Source organism: Thermobia domestica, unplaced genomic scaffold, assembly GCF_964235325.1.
Source record: "Thermobia domestica unplaced genomic scaffold, izTheDome1.hap1.1 HAP1_SCAFFOLD_208, whole genome shotgun sequence".
Classification (NCBI taxonomy): domain Eukaryota; kingdom Metazoa; phylum Arthropoda; class Insecta; order Zygentoma; family Lepismatidae; genus Thermobia; species Thermobia domestica.
Window position 1 is genome coordinate 293003 of NW_027655933.1, and position 17628 is coordinate 310630.

General features: G+C 37.9%; 1 protein-coding gene across 1 annotated transcript in view; it reads left to right on the plus strand.

Annotated features, from left to right (window-relative positions):
* The window catches only part of Galphai (G protein alpha i subunit), a 53606-nt gene extending 41494 nt beyond the window's left edge, over positions 1-12112 (plus strand). Inside the window, exon 6 of the mRNA XM_081747376.1 lies at positions 9143-12112. Coding sequence (XP_081603502.1) covers positions 9143-9333 — 191 coding nt within the window. The 3' untranslated portion in view covers positions 9334-12112. The remainder of the gene's footprint in view (positions 1-9142) is intronic.
* Positions 12113-17628: the final 5516 nt, after the last annotated feature.

The following is a 17628-nucleotide window of genomic DNA, read 5'->3' on the forward strand; positions in this document are numbered from 1 at the left end:
TTTTTCGTCTTTCAACGTCTCTGTCTTTCAATTCATGTGGAACCCAATGTGACATCTTTTGAATCATTCCCATGGCTTTCAAGCGTTTGGAGACTGTTGTTTGATCAACGCCTAATGCTGCTTCAAGTTGTTCCTGCGTTTGACACGAATCCTGCTCGAGCAATGCTGTCAATTCTTCGTCTTGAAATTTTTTTGGCTGTCCAGCTCGCTCTTGGTCTGCCAAGCCGAAATCACCACTTCTAAACCGTGCAAACCACTTCTGACACGTTTGCTCAGCTAGAGCATGGTCACCATACACTTCCACCAAAATACGATGACTTTCAGTCGCACTTTTCTGCATGTTAAATAATGCAGCAGGACACCCCGCAAAAACACTTTATCAGGCACAAATTGCACCATGTTCACTTAACTACAAACTGGTGTTGTTGACGCTTTCATCCACTGCCCTATACTACGAACGATACGCGATGACAGGGGTTTGCAACACATGTGTGGATACACGGAACTGTGGGACGCTCTGTTCGTTGCGCCATCTCTTGTCCACCCTCACGAATTAATTCCTAGACCAAATCTTTATTTATTTATTGAACAAATCCCAGATACAGCATAACTTTGCCATTTTACACAGGGACATGCTAACAAAAGAAAGAAAAAACAAGACAACAATAACAATAACATAGAAAAAAGAGTGTAAAAGTAAAACTATTCCGTCAAATGTAGTTTAATTGCTCTTTCAAACACTGGGTAGCTCGAAAAAAATGTCCACATCAGTTGTTACTTGATTATAGCAGTTTGGTATTCTATAAAAAAGAGACCTCTGTATAATAGCCAACCTAGGACGGGCAAGATGGCATAGGTGGGTATTCCGGGTGATGCGGGAAGGGACACGTAAGGATAGTTCCTGAAGTAATATTTCCGATCGTAAGTTTCCATTAACTATTTTATGTAGATAATTCTGCGTACTTCAGGAGTCGGAATACTAAGATGTTGCAAGAGTTCCTTCTTAGATAATGATCGAAGTGCAGGAAGACGAAAGCGGACTATAGCGAGGAAGAAATTGAGAACAGAATCAAGTCTGGAGAGATGTGTAGGTGCTGCCATGGCCCATATGGGAGAGCAGTATTCGATCTTGGGCGCTGTTAAAGTTTTATAAAAAGTTGCTAATGAAGAAACAGTGCGTAGTTCGGTGAATCGATAAAGAAATCCCAACATGCGCATTGAATTCTTTAGTATTGAGGAGATGTGGTCAGAGAATGTGAGTTTTGAATCAAAGATGACACCAAGATCATTGTGACTAGCAGAATGTGTGATAGGGGAATCGTTGATATGGTATGTGGAGGGAACTGGAGACTTTTTCAAGGTAATAGTAATACTGTCACATTTCTTACTGTTGAGTTTCAAGTGCCACATTTCACACCAGCTTACAAGGTAATTTATGTCTTCCTGTAGAGTAATTGTGTCATGGAGACACGATATTTCTCTGTATAACTTACAATCGTCAGCAAAAAGCAGAAGGCCACTTGGTTGAGCTGATAAGTGCGTGTAGAGATCATCCATATACAGGACAAACAGCAGAGGCCCAAGTACACTCCCCTGAGGCACCTCTGAGATCACGGGTTGGGGGTTAGAAGTCGCCCCTGAAAGAACAACTCTCTGTTTACGGTCCTTCAAGTAGCTTGTGATTACAGAGAGAAATTTACCATGTACATTAAATCTGTTGGAGAGCTTATGAAGAAGATGAATGTGACTGACAGAATCAAAGGCCTTCGAGAGATCAAAGTAGATAACATCTAATTGAGTATTGTTATTCATACATTTGACTGCACAGGAGAGAAGAGTACTTAAATTTGAGAGACTTGAGCTTTTCGGTAGAAAGCCGTGCTGAGTACTGTGGATGTAAGGTGAGTTGAATTTAAGTAGCCTGTCTTTGATTATTTTTTCGCAGATAATTGATATTACAGAAAGAAGAGATATTGGCCTATAGGAGGATACATGATCTTTAAGTCCTGATTTATATATTGGGGTAACATGAGCTAGTTTCCAACTGGTGGGATAATACCCTTCCTTGAAGCATCTATTGAATAAGATAGATAGAGGAATCGTAATAACTGAAGCAGTTTTGTTGAGAAAGAGAGGACTAATTTTATCAGGTCCAAGTGATCTATGTGGAGATAACGATAGCAAGAGAGTCAGAACTTCGCCTGGGGTGGTAGAGACATTGGTTAAGGTTTCCGAACAGATTGGGCGGAGAGGGGGAGGATGGGTTGTAGAGGGAAGGGAAGTAAACGTTTTGATGAAGTAGTTATTGAAGAAGTCGGGTCTTTGATCATCACTCGCTTCAGTATTTTCATCTTGAACTGTTGCCGGTATCCCCGGAGATTTTGTTTTAGATTTAATTACAGACCAAAAGACTTTAGGGTTACTAACACTAAAATCACCAATTGAGTCCATGTATTCAAAATACTTACGCCGCTGTACCTTCTTGGCAAGACTTCTAATTTTAGCAAAGTTTTTGTATGTGTAGTCACTCGGATGTGATTTCCAAAGAGACCAAGCAAGCTTTTTGTTTTTAAGAAGTTCACGAAGTTCATTGTCATACCAGACCGGAAACCTGTTCGATTTTGATGCTTTCACCGGCACAAAGTCCTTTATGGCTGAGTGGACAACAGATGTAAATAAGTCCACAGCGTTGTCAACAGTTCCTACCTCTAACAAACACCAAGGAAACAATTCAATGGCACGGCAGATGTCACCCCAGGGGGCTTTCTTCCAAAGAAGTTGTGACCTATTTTTAAGGGGCTGGTTTGTAGTAGTGGAGGGGAGGAAATCGAAAGAAACATCCAAGGAATCGTGATCCGAGGGAAAATGATTTCTGCATGGGACAACACAACGAGGTTCTAAGTTAGAGAGAATATAGTCAAGATTGCTATTATTGCGGGTATTATGCATATTATGTTGACCTAGACCAAGTCCATGAATAAAATTGTCCATGAAATAACTGTCGTTTCCATCTTTAGCGACGCCATGTTTGCTGTCCTGCCACGTGATGGAAAGGTTGAAATCACCCAACAGGATGACGTCACCGTGTGACAACGCATGTAACAGTGAGTCATGGCAAGCTTCTAAGATGTGCTGGGGGGTGTTCTTGTGCGGCCTATAGAAGCACCCAATAAAGACAGAACGAAGCTTTGGAATAAACACTTCCACACAAATGAGTTCACAATCCCGTTCTAGATCCAGTCTTCTCTTGCTCTTCCACTTATTATTTACACAAATCATCACTCCACCTCCACGAGATATGCGGTCTTTACGATAAATGGTGAAATTATTACAAAAGCTAATTTCACTGTCGTTCACTGATTCATTCAGCCACGATTCCGTCACTGCGAAACAATCCAGTTCCCTTATCTCACCTAGGGAACATTTTTTTTTCTCCTACGATACTACTTGTCAACAAACTTAAAAAGTTCGTTACTGAATTCTTTGTCTGTGTGTCTGTCTGTTATTTGCGATTTGTTCAATTTTGAACCCTGCATTCGATAGAGCATCAAAAACTATCACAGAAAGTGATTAAATTTTTCGCGTCACTTTTACCGTTTCCGAGATATTGGCCAAAAAATTGCCGACTTCCAGAGATTCAAGGAGCCATAACTCGGGAACCTTAAGTCATAGAGAGATCATATTGGTGTTGATCAATATTTAAAAGGATGGTAAATATTTTGGTATCAAATAGTAACCGGTGGGCACTGGTTTGGTCAATGGCCAGCTGGCCAGTGGCCACCAATTAATATTGGTACCAAAATATTTAAGGTATTGATTAACACCATCATCATCTCCCTTTGAGTTATTGTTCCCGTGATATTGGCCAAAAAATGACCAATTTCTAGATGTTTAAGGAGCCATAGCTCGGGAACCATAAGTTGTAGAGAGATTATATTGATGTTGATCAATACCTAAGAGGATGGAAAATATTTTTTTTGTACCAAATAGTAGCTGGTGGCCACTGGCCAATTATATAGTAGCCATCTATTAATATCGGTTCGAAAATGTTTAACATTCTATTATGGATTGATTACCACTAATATAATCTCTCTATGACTTACCGTTCCCGTGATATTGGCCAAAAAACGGCCAATTTCTAGATATTTAAGGAGCCATAGCTCAGGAACCATAAGCTGTAGAGAGATTATATTGAATTTGATCAATACCTAAGACGATGGTAAATATTTTGTTACCAAATAGTAACCGGTAACCACTGTTCAACTGGCCACTGGTTTGGCCATTGGTCAGTTGTATAGTGTCCACCATTTATCGGTACCAACATGTTCACCATACTCTTAGGTATTGATTAACACTAATATCATATTTCTATGACTTACCGTTCCCGTGATATTTGCCAAAAATGACCAATTTCTAGATATTTAAGGAGCCATAGCTCGGGAACTATAAGTTGTAGAGAGATGATATTGATGTTGATCAATACCTAAGAGGATAGTAAATATTTTGGTACCAAATAGTAACCGGTGGCCACTGGTTTGGCCGCTCACCAGTTGTATAGTGACCATCAATTAATATCGGTACATTCTATTAGAGATTGTTTAACACCGATATCATCTCTCTCTATGACTTAGCTTTCGGTGATATTGGCCAAAAGATAGTTCCGATTTCGGGAGATTTAAGAAGCCAAATCTCGGGAACCGTAAATCACACAGAGATCATATTGGTGTCGATCAATACCTAAGAGGGTGGTAAACATTTTGGTACCAAATAGTAACCGGTTGCCACTAACTAACTGTCTACTGGCCAACTGACCACCGTTCCCCAGATATTGGGCAAAAAGTTCGAATTTCTAGATATTTAAGCAGCCATATCTCGAGAACTGTAATTCATAGAGAGATGATGTTTTGCTAAATTTTGTGAGAAAGAGAAGGTGCGGATAAAATGATTTAGCTTTACATCCAGGAGCAATGACAGTTATCATTCCCGCTCCATCTCTTCATTCTTTTTAAGTTCGTTCTGGCAATGCTCTTGAAGCATTCTCAACTGGTATAATTAATGTATTCATTTCTATATCATTTAATTTTGCCTGCTTTTTTAAAGGAATATTAAAAATCTGTGTGTATATTTTGTGATCTCACTAAGATATTGGCTTCCGGTGAGACTGCAGAAACATCTATGCAACGAAGCAGAATTTATTATTATTATTTGAATTTGACAAGTCATTTGGTCTTGAATCATTCCATTTTTGAATCAAAAGATCCAATATATTTCAGACAAAAGTTTTCTAGTAGGCCTTATATCTGGAGAACTACATATGAAGGGTAAGGGGAAAAAACAAGGAATGTCCATGCATGTGCTTTACCGGGTGCTTTGTCCTATTTGTTGGTGACCCTTGGTACTATTCGATTGTATATGCCATGCACGCGTAGATGTAGAAATATCCATGTAAAAAGGGGCGAAAGATTTAATAACCCTATTCTTTGTACGTGATTTTCAATATTAAAATGCCGTTTTCTCAAAAATGTAATTTTGTGACATTCCTTCTTTTTTTCCCTTACCCTTCATATAGTGTATCCAAACCCAAAATTACCACTTAACTCAGTATAATGTGCTTATTCCATAAGGAATACGAAAACTCGATTTAGGGGCCATTCAAAATTTTTGTGGCCCCTGATCCAAAAAGTGCAATATATTTAATTCAATCACAGATTTTCTTGTACACTTCATATCACGAGATCTACGTATAGTGTAGCCAAACTCAAATTACCACTTAACTCTGTATGATGTGCTTATTTCGTTATTAAAAAAAAAAAAAAAAAAAAAAAAAAAGCAGTTCAATCTAATTATTGACCAAAATCTAATTATTGACCAACATCGCAATCGTTTGATCCATTTTTAGATCATTCATAAAATGCTTGTTTAAAAAAAAAAAATCTTTATTTGCGATTCATTGCCAAACAGTAAAATTATATTGATATAGTTAGAATTGTATGATATTGATATAGTATTTTTGTAAGAACTGCTTGACTTAACCTGGTAAGCATGTGCTCCTCTGTTAGCAAGTGAATTGTTTTTATTCTTTGTACCGACGCTAATAGATGGCGCTAGTATCAACGTCTATCAACTGTATAGTCCTTTATTTAAAATACGATGTTGCCATGTAGTGGAAATCGCGTCTTTAGGCAATGACTCGAAAAGTATACAATTACGTATATTTTTGCTTTATTTTGACCTGTAGAATATATATATATATATATATATATATATATATATATATATATATATATAGTGTCTTCACCCTCACACCCTCGTATCCCTTACTTCAGCATTTGAAAAGTCTAATACAAAATTTCACGTCTCTAACTAACATTAAGGGATTACCTGATATGGCCATATTTTTTTCTTCCCTTGTAGAGGAAATATCTAAAAACACTGAAACACGAATTATTGTAAATGAAAAGTAAATACCAAATTTCATATCTCTAGTCTTAAAGGATTTCGAGATATGGTCATCCTGTTATAATAATTGTAACTCCACCCTTTTTCTTCCCCTCTAGAGGAATATCGTAAAACGGCGAAACGTTCGTCTAATTATTTTAAATGAGAAGTCCATAGACCAAGTTTCATGTCTACTCTTCAGAGATTCGGACCTTTTACTGTAACAATTATCCCCCCCCATTCCCCCCGACCTTCCCCGTCGAATTTCCAAAAGTCTTCGTTAGTGGTACTTTGCAAATCCTATGCACTGTCAAAATTTGAAGTTTGTAACCTAAGCGGTTTGGACTGGGCGTTGATCAGTCAAGTAAGGACTTTATATAGGTATATATTGGGTGCGTCAAAAAAATGTTTACTCATTTTGAACTATCATAGAAAATTTGTTTTCCAACTAGAAGGTTAAATTTCAGGGAAGCATTAATATTATGTTTCCCCAACAGGAGGCAGTTAGCAACAAGAGAGTGACATCAACATGACAGACGGACGTGACAGACGTAACAATTATACATCTACGATACAAATTCGAAGTTCATAAAACCGCATGTGATGTGTACGGAATTCAGTCAGGGCGTCCTCGCACGTCTACAAGTTCCGATTCCTCATTTGCGGTGCTGGAACTGTTTCAGCGTTCTGCATAAAAATTTTCAAGCCAAGAGTCACGTGAGAGCGGTGCAGGTGCTAGTAGTGTGCTACGCATACTGAGGAAAGATAGGTTGCGTGTGCACATTCCAAGGCTGGTGCAGCAATTATGTGACGACGATCCAGATCGGAGGATATAATTTTGTGAATTGATTCAGGAGATGATTACACGTTAACTGGGGTTTATGGGTAGCATTATTTGGTTGTATGAAGCACAATTCAAACTTAATGGAACTGTCAATAGGTATATTTGTGTGTACTGGGCTGAAGATGCTCCCTACATTAATTGAAAAGACTTCGAATTTACCTGGTGTAAATATGTGGTGTGATTTGTTTTCTAGTGGACTCATTGGGCCTTTCCGTTTTTATGGTACCGTAACTGGAGAAAAGTACTCAATAATGCTTACTGATTCCATTTTTCCTGCCATTCATGCAATGCACAGTAAAGACAGGTTTTATTACCAACAAGATGCCGCCCTATCGCACTATTATAGGGGTGTTCGAGCATACATGGATCAAAATGTATCAGGCCGTTGGATAGAACACAGGAGACCAACTGAGTTTCCTACACGCTCTTCAGACCTTAAATCACTCGTGTGTGTGTATATATATATTGCTTATTTTTTTATGAAGCACAGTAAAAGATGAATTGTAAACCACGTAACCTGGACACTTTTTGGGACGAGATTCAAACGTTGTGCGCAGAAATTTTATTGGACACTTTACTGCGTAGCAGAAGCAGTCGTGACTTTTTTCTCAGAAATGTATCGATACTCATGGCCACCATTTTGAACATTTAGTTTAAACACCGTTTGAAACATTTAGTTTGACCAGAAAGTACACTTATTTATCAAATTGGGCTATTGCATTACTTTTCCCAATAAAACTTGTATGTTGGAAAATGAATTTTCTGTGAGTGTTCAGTGTGTGTGTGTACGTTTTTTTGACGCACCTGGTATATATATATATGAAATTGATAGTCCCGCTTTGCGGATGTAGCGTGATCCCATGCGTCCGTGTAACTTCTTTCGTATTTTGTCTTCTACTAACAAGAAGCCCATTCGGCACACCGTTCCTTAAAGACATGACCCATTATAACACTCTTACTTTAAATAATCTACAATCTGGTCACTATCAGCGTGTAAAATTTAGCCATTGTACGTCAATCCGTCTCTAGATAAATGGCTTTAAAGATTATCTTAGGAAGAATTGATCCAAAATACTTTCTTGAAATGTTGAGATTTTGGTGTTAACTTCTGAAAGTTTTTGTAAAATTGATTTGCTTTTGTTTTGAATTAATATAATTAAGTCTGGGTCGATGGTCACCGCGTGCGTGCACTTACGTGATTTTTCAGTACATCTGTTTAATGAGTATTCGGAGAAGTCGAATATTTATGTTTAGTCTAATTGTATCACATAATTTGGCATTTCTTAGCTATTCCTTGTTTTTGGGAAGTAGGGAATTAAGAAAGTTCTCTGCGAAATAGGAACTGTATTGAGTGGAGGAACAGTTAATGTTTCCACTTTAAAACCTCACAGTCTCAAAGTAGTTCACTTAAAAATTTTCCTCATTCCCACAGTGCTAGTGACAGGCAGAATTGAATTTAACTGAATTAATGAAACTGCTCAATTGAATTTAACTCCCTTAGGTGCCCATTGACTGGGATATATATTCACAATATTTAAGTTCTACCAGGTTAATGTTACAATAGTAATTTAAATATATAGGACCTGACTGAATTCCTTCTTGCATTGTTATCGAGTGTACTGAAACTTTATTAGTAAATGTTTAAATTACTACCATATCTTCTATTAATTTGTGTTTCTGGCACGAGATGTGTGCTTGTCGAGGTTTCATGTCTCAAGCTGAATCCTCGCAGTTAATTTTATAAATACTATTTATTTTCCTGTGTGTTGCTAGTACAAAACTTAGTATTGAATTGCAAGGGTTTGTATGATCTATAGCTGGCATTAAAATCTACTTATTTTTAATCACGTTTACTTTCAGGATCTAATACTTACGAGGAAGCTGCAGCGTACATTCAAATGAAATTCGAGAATCTTAACAAGAGAAAAGATCAGAAGGAAATCTATACACATTTCACTTGTGCTACAGACACAAATAATATTCAGTTTGTATTTGATGCGGTTACAGATGTTATAATAAAAAATAATCTGAAAGATTGCGGTCTTTTCTAAATGCTTAACTTTGTGTGTGCAAGTAACTGTAAGAAGTCAAATTAACGTGGTTCAGTGTGCAATGTGGTACAGGAAAAAGTGCATATGTGAGTATTGAATATAGTGTGAAGTTCAAACAAATATATATATATTGAAGTTACTGTAGGGAAGTATCTGTATGGTTGCATTTGTCATCACGAATCTCATGGAAATTTTTAAATATGCATTTTCTTAGTTTTAAGAGAAGTAACTATTCTCTGTTTTAGAGATCTTACATTCAAATTGGCATTTATTTCCATCTGAAGATTTAATTTTTCGTAACAAGTAATTTTTTAGTGTGTAAATGGCATTGAGAAGTGTATTTTGCTTTTAGGTTTTAACATATTTTGACGTTACCGAACCAAGAATTCACAAACATATCCATCAAAGTGGAATCTAGATGAGTTAGTGCTCTTGTTTATTCCAGTAAATGCTTTTGCATCTATACAGCTTCTGCTTGCTAGTGTGAAGCAGCAGAACGAGTAGTCCAAAACATGCTTCCAGAGTTAATACAAAGCTTATGTATGCACAGTCCTGTTAAATTATGTTCATGAAAGATTAATGTTGCACAGTCTTTCATTTCTGTGTATTCTCTTAGCTTGGAGTGCTGAAGCAACTGAAATCAGTGCTGTTTCTTTTTCATATTTTTAGTATGTTTTTATATTGAAAGCGATATTTCAAGAAAATATTTATTTTTAATAAATTTTTATCCAGATTTTTACTAGAGTTAAAATTTTTCGCATTATCTGTATAACCATTAATTTGTATTTGTAATGTCATGTTTGTGCCGAATCTGAAGCGTGCCTTGCATGTCACAAACCAGATATTGTGACATTCCAAAATAGTTCGTAAGAACTACCTCAGGTGCTATATTAGAAGAATTTCTTTCGGTTTCTGTATTTCTTTTAAATTAATTAGTAAATCATCCAGTTAGACAGTAAAGACTGAGTTGGCCATTCAGGAACAACTTATAATATGATTTAGCAACAGGCTACATGTGGCGTATAAATCACGGTGCTTCCATTGATGTTCCAGGTACTAACTGCACAGATTGTGCCAGAAAGTAGCGTTCAGAAAAATAAAATAAATTAAAAATAAAGAATGAATCTTTTTTATATATATAATATATATACAAATAACGAGGAAAATGTATTTTCGTGACTGCTGTGTAACTTTTGTTCTATTTTAAAATTAGCGTAGTTCATTTCAAACTAAAATATATTTAACTATTGCAATCGAAGCTGTTAATACTATGGCTCTTGTGATGCCTATTTTGATATATTTACATCTTTTACCGAAAGGGACCATTTATCATAACCACACTAGCCCTGGTATAGTATATAGGGACCATTCGGTTATAACAGTTTTATTATAGTAATCTCAATTTTGTTAGATCTTCTTGCTGTATTTTTTCCGTACTGTGCCAAACCACCTCAGCAGATGTGTATTTTTATATAAAGCAATCTTATAATGAGAATGAGGCGTTATACGACAGACGTTGCGACGAGTCATTTGATCGCAATGTTTCAAGCATTGTTAAATGATATTTATATTGTTTAAAGCGCTATCAAATTATATTTTGATTTTGTATCTTCGGACAATACGTTCATCGATGTATGTAAATATATATATATAGATAGATAGATTATTGAATATATTCCAAAGATTTTAGATATCAGTACTCTTCTGGTGCAAAAGTAATGACTTTTCCTAGGATTAACATGGTCTTATTTTTCTTTCTTCGCAAACTTTCGTGATATTACAAGCAATTTCTTCTTTTCTGATAAAATTGTTTATGTATGCTCTGTTGCACGTAGAGTAAGTGTGCTTTCAGTAGTGTAGTCTGTTTGAGCGTGTGTTTTACATATTTACAGCTTACTATCGAGAATTTTTCTATTCTGTGTATTTTTATATATTGACAAGATATCTTGAACAGTACATAATGTCTTTTGTTGGTTATAAGTAATTTTATTTTTCGTTTTGAAATTCCAATTTATTGTTTAGTTCTGTACAGAATGTGTGTCTTAGACACGCCAAAAATTAAATAAATAAAAAGTGTGAATAGGTAGCAGGAAAAAGCACACAGTATTGAGTATGTCCAATGTTAATAGCACAAACATAGCAACTTCAGGCCCACGGTACAACATTGTGTTCGTGAGCCACAAATCTGGGTTCTAAAAGACTTGAAGAATGTGTCTGGTTAGAAAGGGTATGTGGTTTCCTGGTGATAAACAATCTGTAAAGTTTTGCGTGAGAACGTTTGAAATTAGAGCAAAGAGTGTGTGTGCAAGGTTCAATTTTAGAATATAGATACGGAATTTGTTATGCTTGTAAGTTTAATTTGTCGCTCAAAATATATGTATGTAACTTCTGCAGCTATTTTCCACATTTTAAAATAGCAAGCAAATATTAACACATGTATAGTAATGACAATAAGAAGGCTACATTTTTTAAACTTTTATTTTCTCTAATGAGTGAAGTGTATTGCATACGTATAAATGTGCGTGTGTATAATTTTCTTGTGTAGTATGAAACATGTTTGTAGTTCGTTTTCTCGACAACAGTGTAGTGTAATGCATCATCATTCTATGCAATACAGATACAAAGATGACGACGATGATATTTCATGCACTTGAAGTAATGTCAATTTATTCAGAAACATAGAAACTTTAACAAGCTTTTAGTGCTATTTTTATCTGTAATGTGCTTTCTCAAAATTTGTATCTGACACATTCATAATAAAACAAGAAGATTAAAAGTACACTGGATGTGCATATAGTGAGTTGTTTTAAACAAATTTTAAATCACCTGGAATTCTGGTATAATGTTTTTGCAGTTTGCCTTCTTAATACAAAAGAGTTGAACAAATTTAATTTTTGTTCAAGTTTCCACTGAACTGTAAATCCTGTCGCATTAGATATATTTTATTCGAGCTAAGTGCTATCTCAAACTAAGAGGAAAATGGAAATACTTTCTTTCCAATGCGTTCTTCTTACACCAAAATAAATTTTAACATTAGTAGAACATGAATAGATTAATCCTTTGTCCCAATTGTCATCGTGCACTTTGTACTAAACAGAGAGGTTTGTAAACAGAAAACGAAAAGTGTAAAGTTGGCTGACCTGTATGATCAGAACTTGGACCACCGTGGCAGATTCAGATTAGAGGTGGTGTACGTTGAATTACTGTCACTAGGTGGCTGCAATATGATGGTGATCCATAGTCCACACTAATATGTATTTACAAAGGAACATCTTCCAAGTATTGAGTAAAACACACTGAAGTGAACAACACAAAATAAGTGCATATGAAACTTACCGAGGTAAACTGAGTAACATGCTTTGTATATGTAATTGACCAAACCTAGAAGCATTTGATATATAAGATCTCGAGTGGTTCAAAACTCATGTACATGCTCGGTCATGGGGAGGGAGGGGAAAGGGTGATGCTAGAGGTAAAGAGAAGACGAAAACACAATGACCTTTGACCTCTGGGACCTTGTTTCGGCGGTAGGGCCCGGTAAAAATATGACTATGTGAGAACACTGCACGGCACGTGGCGAGATAACTGTCTAACAAAGAAGTAATACGAATACTTGGCGTGGAGTAGGGGTAACGTGTGCAATCGATAACCAGGGATCGGTGTTCAAATTTCACTATTTTTTTATTATTTATTTATAGTGTAAAACGTTATTGCAAAATAAATGTGAACGGAAATCATGAAAGAAATTGAAAATAATGTGCAGAAACAGAAATAAGCGGATTGATATCATATAAATGTCTGAACGTATTAACATCGGGACTGGAACCATGTTCACGCACATTAGAGATAAGTCTCCTAGCCGCTTGGTGTGTAAGAAATGTATGTAACTTTTTTTGTGTTTGTCAGAAAATCTACAAATGCATGTACAATTTATAGCACAAATGAAACACGTTCAGGCATTTACGAGGTGTGATCAATTTTATTAGAAATGGCGAATAATTTTATTAGAAACAAAGTAATAAGCTTTCAAGGAATTTGTTTTAATCTCCTTCAAAGTACTGTCCTTGACTAGCAATGCACTTATCCCAACGTTGAATCCATGTCTGGAAGCATTTCTCGAAGGGCGTTCAGCTGTTCTGTCGTGTCCCTCTCAATGTCCGGAATGGAGACAACATTTTTTTCTTTAAGCACGGTTATAGTTTCTGGGAAGAGCCAAAAGTTGCATGGTGCTATATCTGGAGATCACAGTGAATATGGACAGACAGAGGAATATTTTTTCGGCCAAAAACTCGCGGATCAAAAGCAAAGTGTGGTACGTCACATTTTCGTGGTGAAGGGGAAGCCATTTGCCCATTTAATCGGCAGTTAAAATGCTTTTCGTGGGCCCATACGAGATGTTTAGTTCTTTGGAGAGCTCGCGAATAGTCATTTGCCTGTTTGAACAAATGATTTGTGCCACTTTTTGCATGTTTTCATCTGTTGCTGACGTTGAAGGATGTCTCGAACTTTGCTTGTTTTCAGCCGATTCCTGCTGCTTTTGAATCGCTCATACTACTTGTAAGCAGTCTTTAGTGTCACCGCTTCATCGTCTTACACTAATTTTGACATTTCGTAAGCTACTTTAGGTTTTTTTTTTTTTTGTAGCTTAGAACAAAACTTAATGTTGGCTCGAGACATACTCTTAACACGTTTTCGCTGTTTGCTTGTGGAAGCCAACTAACATGTCACAACTTGTTCAAACTCGACACTGACGTGTTAAGTCACCATTTGAGTTTGGTACAAATGGTGACTTAACACTTACCATTGGGTCCGAGATGAGATACGGGAGTATCTCGACGTGTGCGTGGTACCTCTACACGACAAGGTGGTTGCCAGTTGAACGATAGAGGTAGGCAGGGCCGGGATTGAACAAGCCCCCTCGGGCATTGCCTGGGGCCCCGGATTTGGGTTGGGCTCTGCCGGGCTGTGGTCATACCGTGGGATTCGGTACCATGCGGGAGCTTATCCCAGGAATCTGGGTAATGGTGAGCGTATGGGGGAGGTGAGCTTGCCTTGAAACGCTCGGGCGCCATGCTTGCAGAGCATGGTAGGATTGACTCACTAGCAGTCTGCCTCAACTAGTAAGTTAACTGGTAAGCACTCAGGACTTCGGTCTGGCCGCGCAGTGGGCGTATCCCACTCCCTCAGAGAATGGGGGTTACATCGCTTCGGCGAGTCAGAATTAGGGGACAAATTCCGCCGGTGCACTTCGTGCACGAGAATACACAGCGTATTGAGGAACTACGGGCGGGGTGCATTACATTCTTGCGGAACCCGTCCATTAAATAGACCGAACGGTCGCGGGCATGCTCTCCATGTATGCAACTAAGCGTGGCATAGTAGACCACTAGCGAACAATGTACTTTGGAAGATCCTGCCGGGAGGGGAGAGTCGGATTCCTGCCTCCTAGGAGGACCAAACGGAAACGGGAAAGGTCCAATCCCAGATACCTGGGCAACGGTACTAATTCTGCGAAAGGGAGGTAACCCTGCAGGATATGGGCTGGCTCCAAACTCAAATGGTGACTTAACACGTACCATTGGATCCCGGATGAGATGCACAGCATCTCGACGTGTGTGTGGTACCTCTACACACGGCGGTTGCCAGTTGAACGATGGAGGTAGGCAGCGCCGGGACGCAAGCCCCCTCGGGCATTGCTCGGGGTTTCCGGATTGGGTTGGACTCTGCCGGGCTGTGGTCATACCGTGGGACTCGGATATGGGAACTAATCCCAGAAACCTGGGTAACTGAGAACATGTGCGGGAGGTGAGCTTGCCTTATAACGCTCGGGCACCATGCCTGCAGAGTATGGTAGGGCCTGACTCGCTAGCAGGACCGCCTCCACCAGTAGGTTAACTGGTAGGCATTCAGGACCATGGTCTGGCCGCGCAGTGGGTGAATTCTCCTGCCCCTGAGTGAATGGGGGTTATACACTTACGTGTCAAGATTAAGGGAGAAATCTTGGCGGTGCACTTGTGAACGATGAATTAAGTACAAGCACGAGAAACCACGGGCGGGGTGCGTTACATTCTCGCTGTATCCGTCCATCAAATAGACCGAACGGTCGCGGGCATGTTCTCCATGCATGCAGTTAAGTGTGGATTAGTAGACCACTAGCATCAACGTATACCAAAAGTTCAGGCTACTGGGTTTACTAGCTGAAATGGATACTACATCGATAGATGGCACTCTGCAACTACATTCACTGTACTTTTTGATCACACCTTGTACAGTCCGGGGCTTAGAAATTGTTACAAAAATTCTAAGTCAAAATTAATAACAAACTCTTGCCCCATTTTCTTATGCAATCCAGAAATACATGTCTCGATCGATTAGTTATTTCCTGTATTCAATCCAACACATCCCCCTCCTCCACCTCTCCTTGTCTAAAGCAGTGTGTGAGACGTAGTACACTCTTTTCATTCAGATGAAAAAAAAAAAAAAAAAAAGGAATCAAGTTTACAACGTTATAGCTCTAAAATAGCCTTTTTCATTCGTTTGTTCTGAAATATCTTTAGGAGCCTAAAAATAGTCACACAATGTCCCATAGCTTCATAAACATCTTTATTTTCATTCTTTCCCTTCTTCAAAGAATGCAAGCTAGTAAGATTGCAAGCTAGCAAGCTTCCTAAGAAATCCATGCAAATTGCCAATAACGGCAGTAGGTTTTGTGCTTTCTAAGTCTGTCATACACGCACAATGCTCTAAAATATCTACTGACAGAAACGAGTGTTATTCAATGCTTAACTTCATTTCTTTTCAGTAATTGCAAGCAAGCAAATGTTCCAGGGGCGTAATTTGGGCAGAACAGGAGGGTGTAATTCTCCCTCCCTTGACCTTCATAAATACGTATTGTTTGATCAAATGTATAGTAATAAACTGATAAAAAAGTGAAAATCTTATGTAGGCGGATAATCCCCCCCCCCCCCCCCGAATAAAATCTACAATGACTGCTTTCAGCGACAAACCTATAGATTTACTATAGCGCATTGCTAGAGACCTTACATTTGGTTTCAAGAGTCGAAAGTTTGATCTCCAGTCATATGAGCTCATACCGGACGACACTGAGAGAGAGGCATGAATTACATGTGAAAGTTTAGAATTGGAGAAAAAATTATCGGATAGCATCCATATTATGATGAAAATTGTGATTTTGTGAAACAGATTAAAGAAAGGTTCCGAACTGGGAGGATCACATTAAGCAGTTGTCGAATTAAGTTGGAGAACTCTTTTTAGAGCATCAGATGATTGTGAAGGGAGAGAAAGATCTTAAGATCTGTGGAATTAAGAATTTAAAAACGGGTTTCGAATCACGAACCTTTTAACTATCAAACCATGACTATTTAGCCACGGAGACCTCTTCAATATTTCATTTAGCTTAGTTACAGGTTGCATAACGAGTTTCCTCTTGTTAAAGAACACGTTTTGAGGCAATACAAGTTTGTTACTACTATGTTAATTGAGTTGATGAAGTAATGCCAAATATTCGGACATAATTCACCTTGAGCGAAGCTCTAGTGGAAAATGAAAAAAAAAATCTTCGCAAACATGTTAGAGTTTTGAAAAATAAAAGTTGAAAAAAAAATGGAAATGCGCATGAGTATGCCACTTCGGTACAAACATATAACTTTAAAACGTAGCGTGTTTGCAGCGGTGCTTGTTAGGTGAACGGTTAGTGTAAAGGATTCCTACGTGGATGGTCTTAGGTTCGAATCCCGCCCGTTGTTGTTTTTTTCTTTTAGCTACGCTCATACTGTGCATTCCAGAAGTTCAATTTTGATCTCGTAAGCCCCCTCTTCACCCGGCTCTGATTTATATATATATATTACAGTAACAATGGAATATTACTGTCCGATTGCCGCCGTTGTGCAAAAAGTCATCATGATATAACGTAGAGAAATGCATTAAAGTAAGGTTGTGAGATTTCATATCAAAGTTGAAACATCGCAAGTTAAAGAACAGCGTGTAGTAACAAATCACATATTTGAAAATAACTCCGGCTCAAACTAGCTGCAACTACGTTAAGGTCAAAATTGAACTTCTGGAATGCATAGTATGAGCATAGCTAAAAGAAAAAAACAACGGGTGGGATTCGAACCTAAGACCATTCGCGTAGGAGTCCTTTACACTAACCGTTCAGCTAACAAGCACCGCTGCAAACACGCTACGTTTTAAAGTTACATGTTTGCACCCAAGTGGCATACTCATGCGCATTTTCATTGTTTTTTCTAAACTTTTACTTTTCAAAACTCTAAC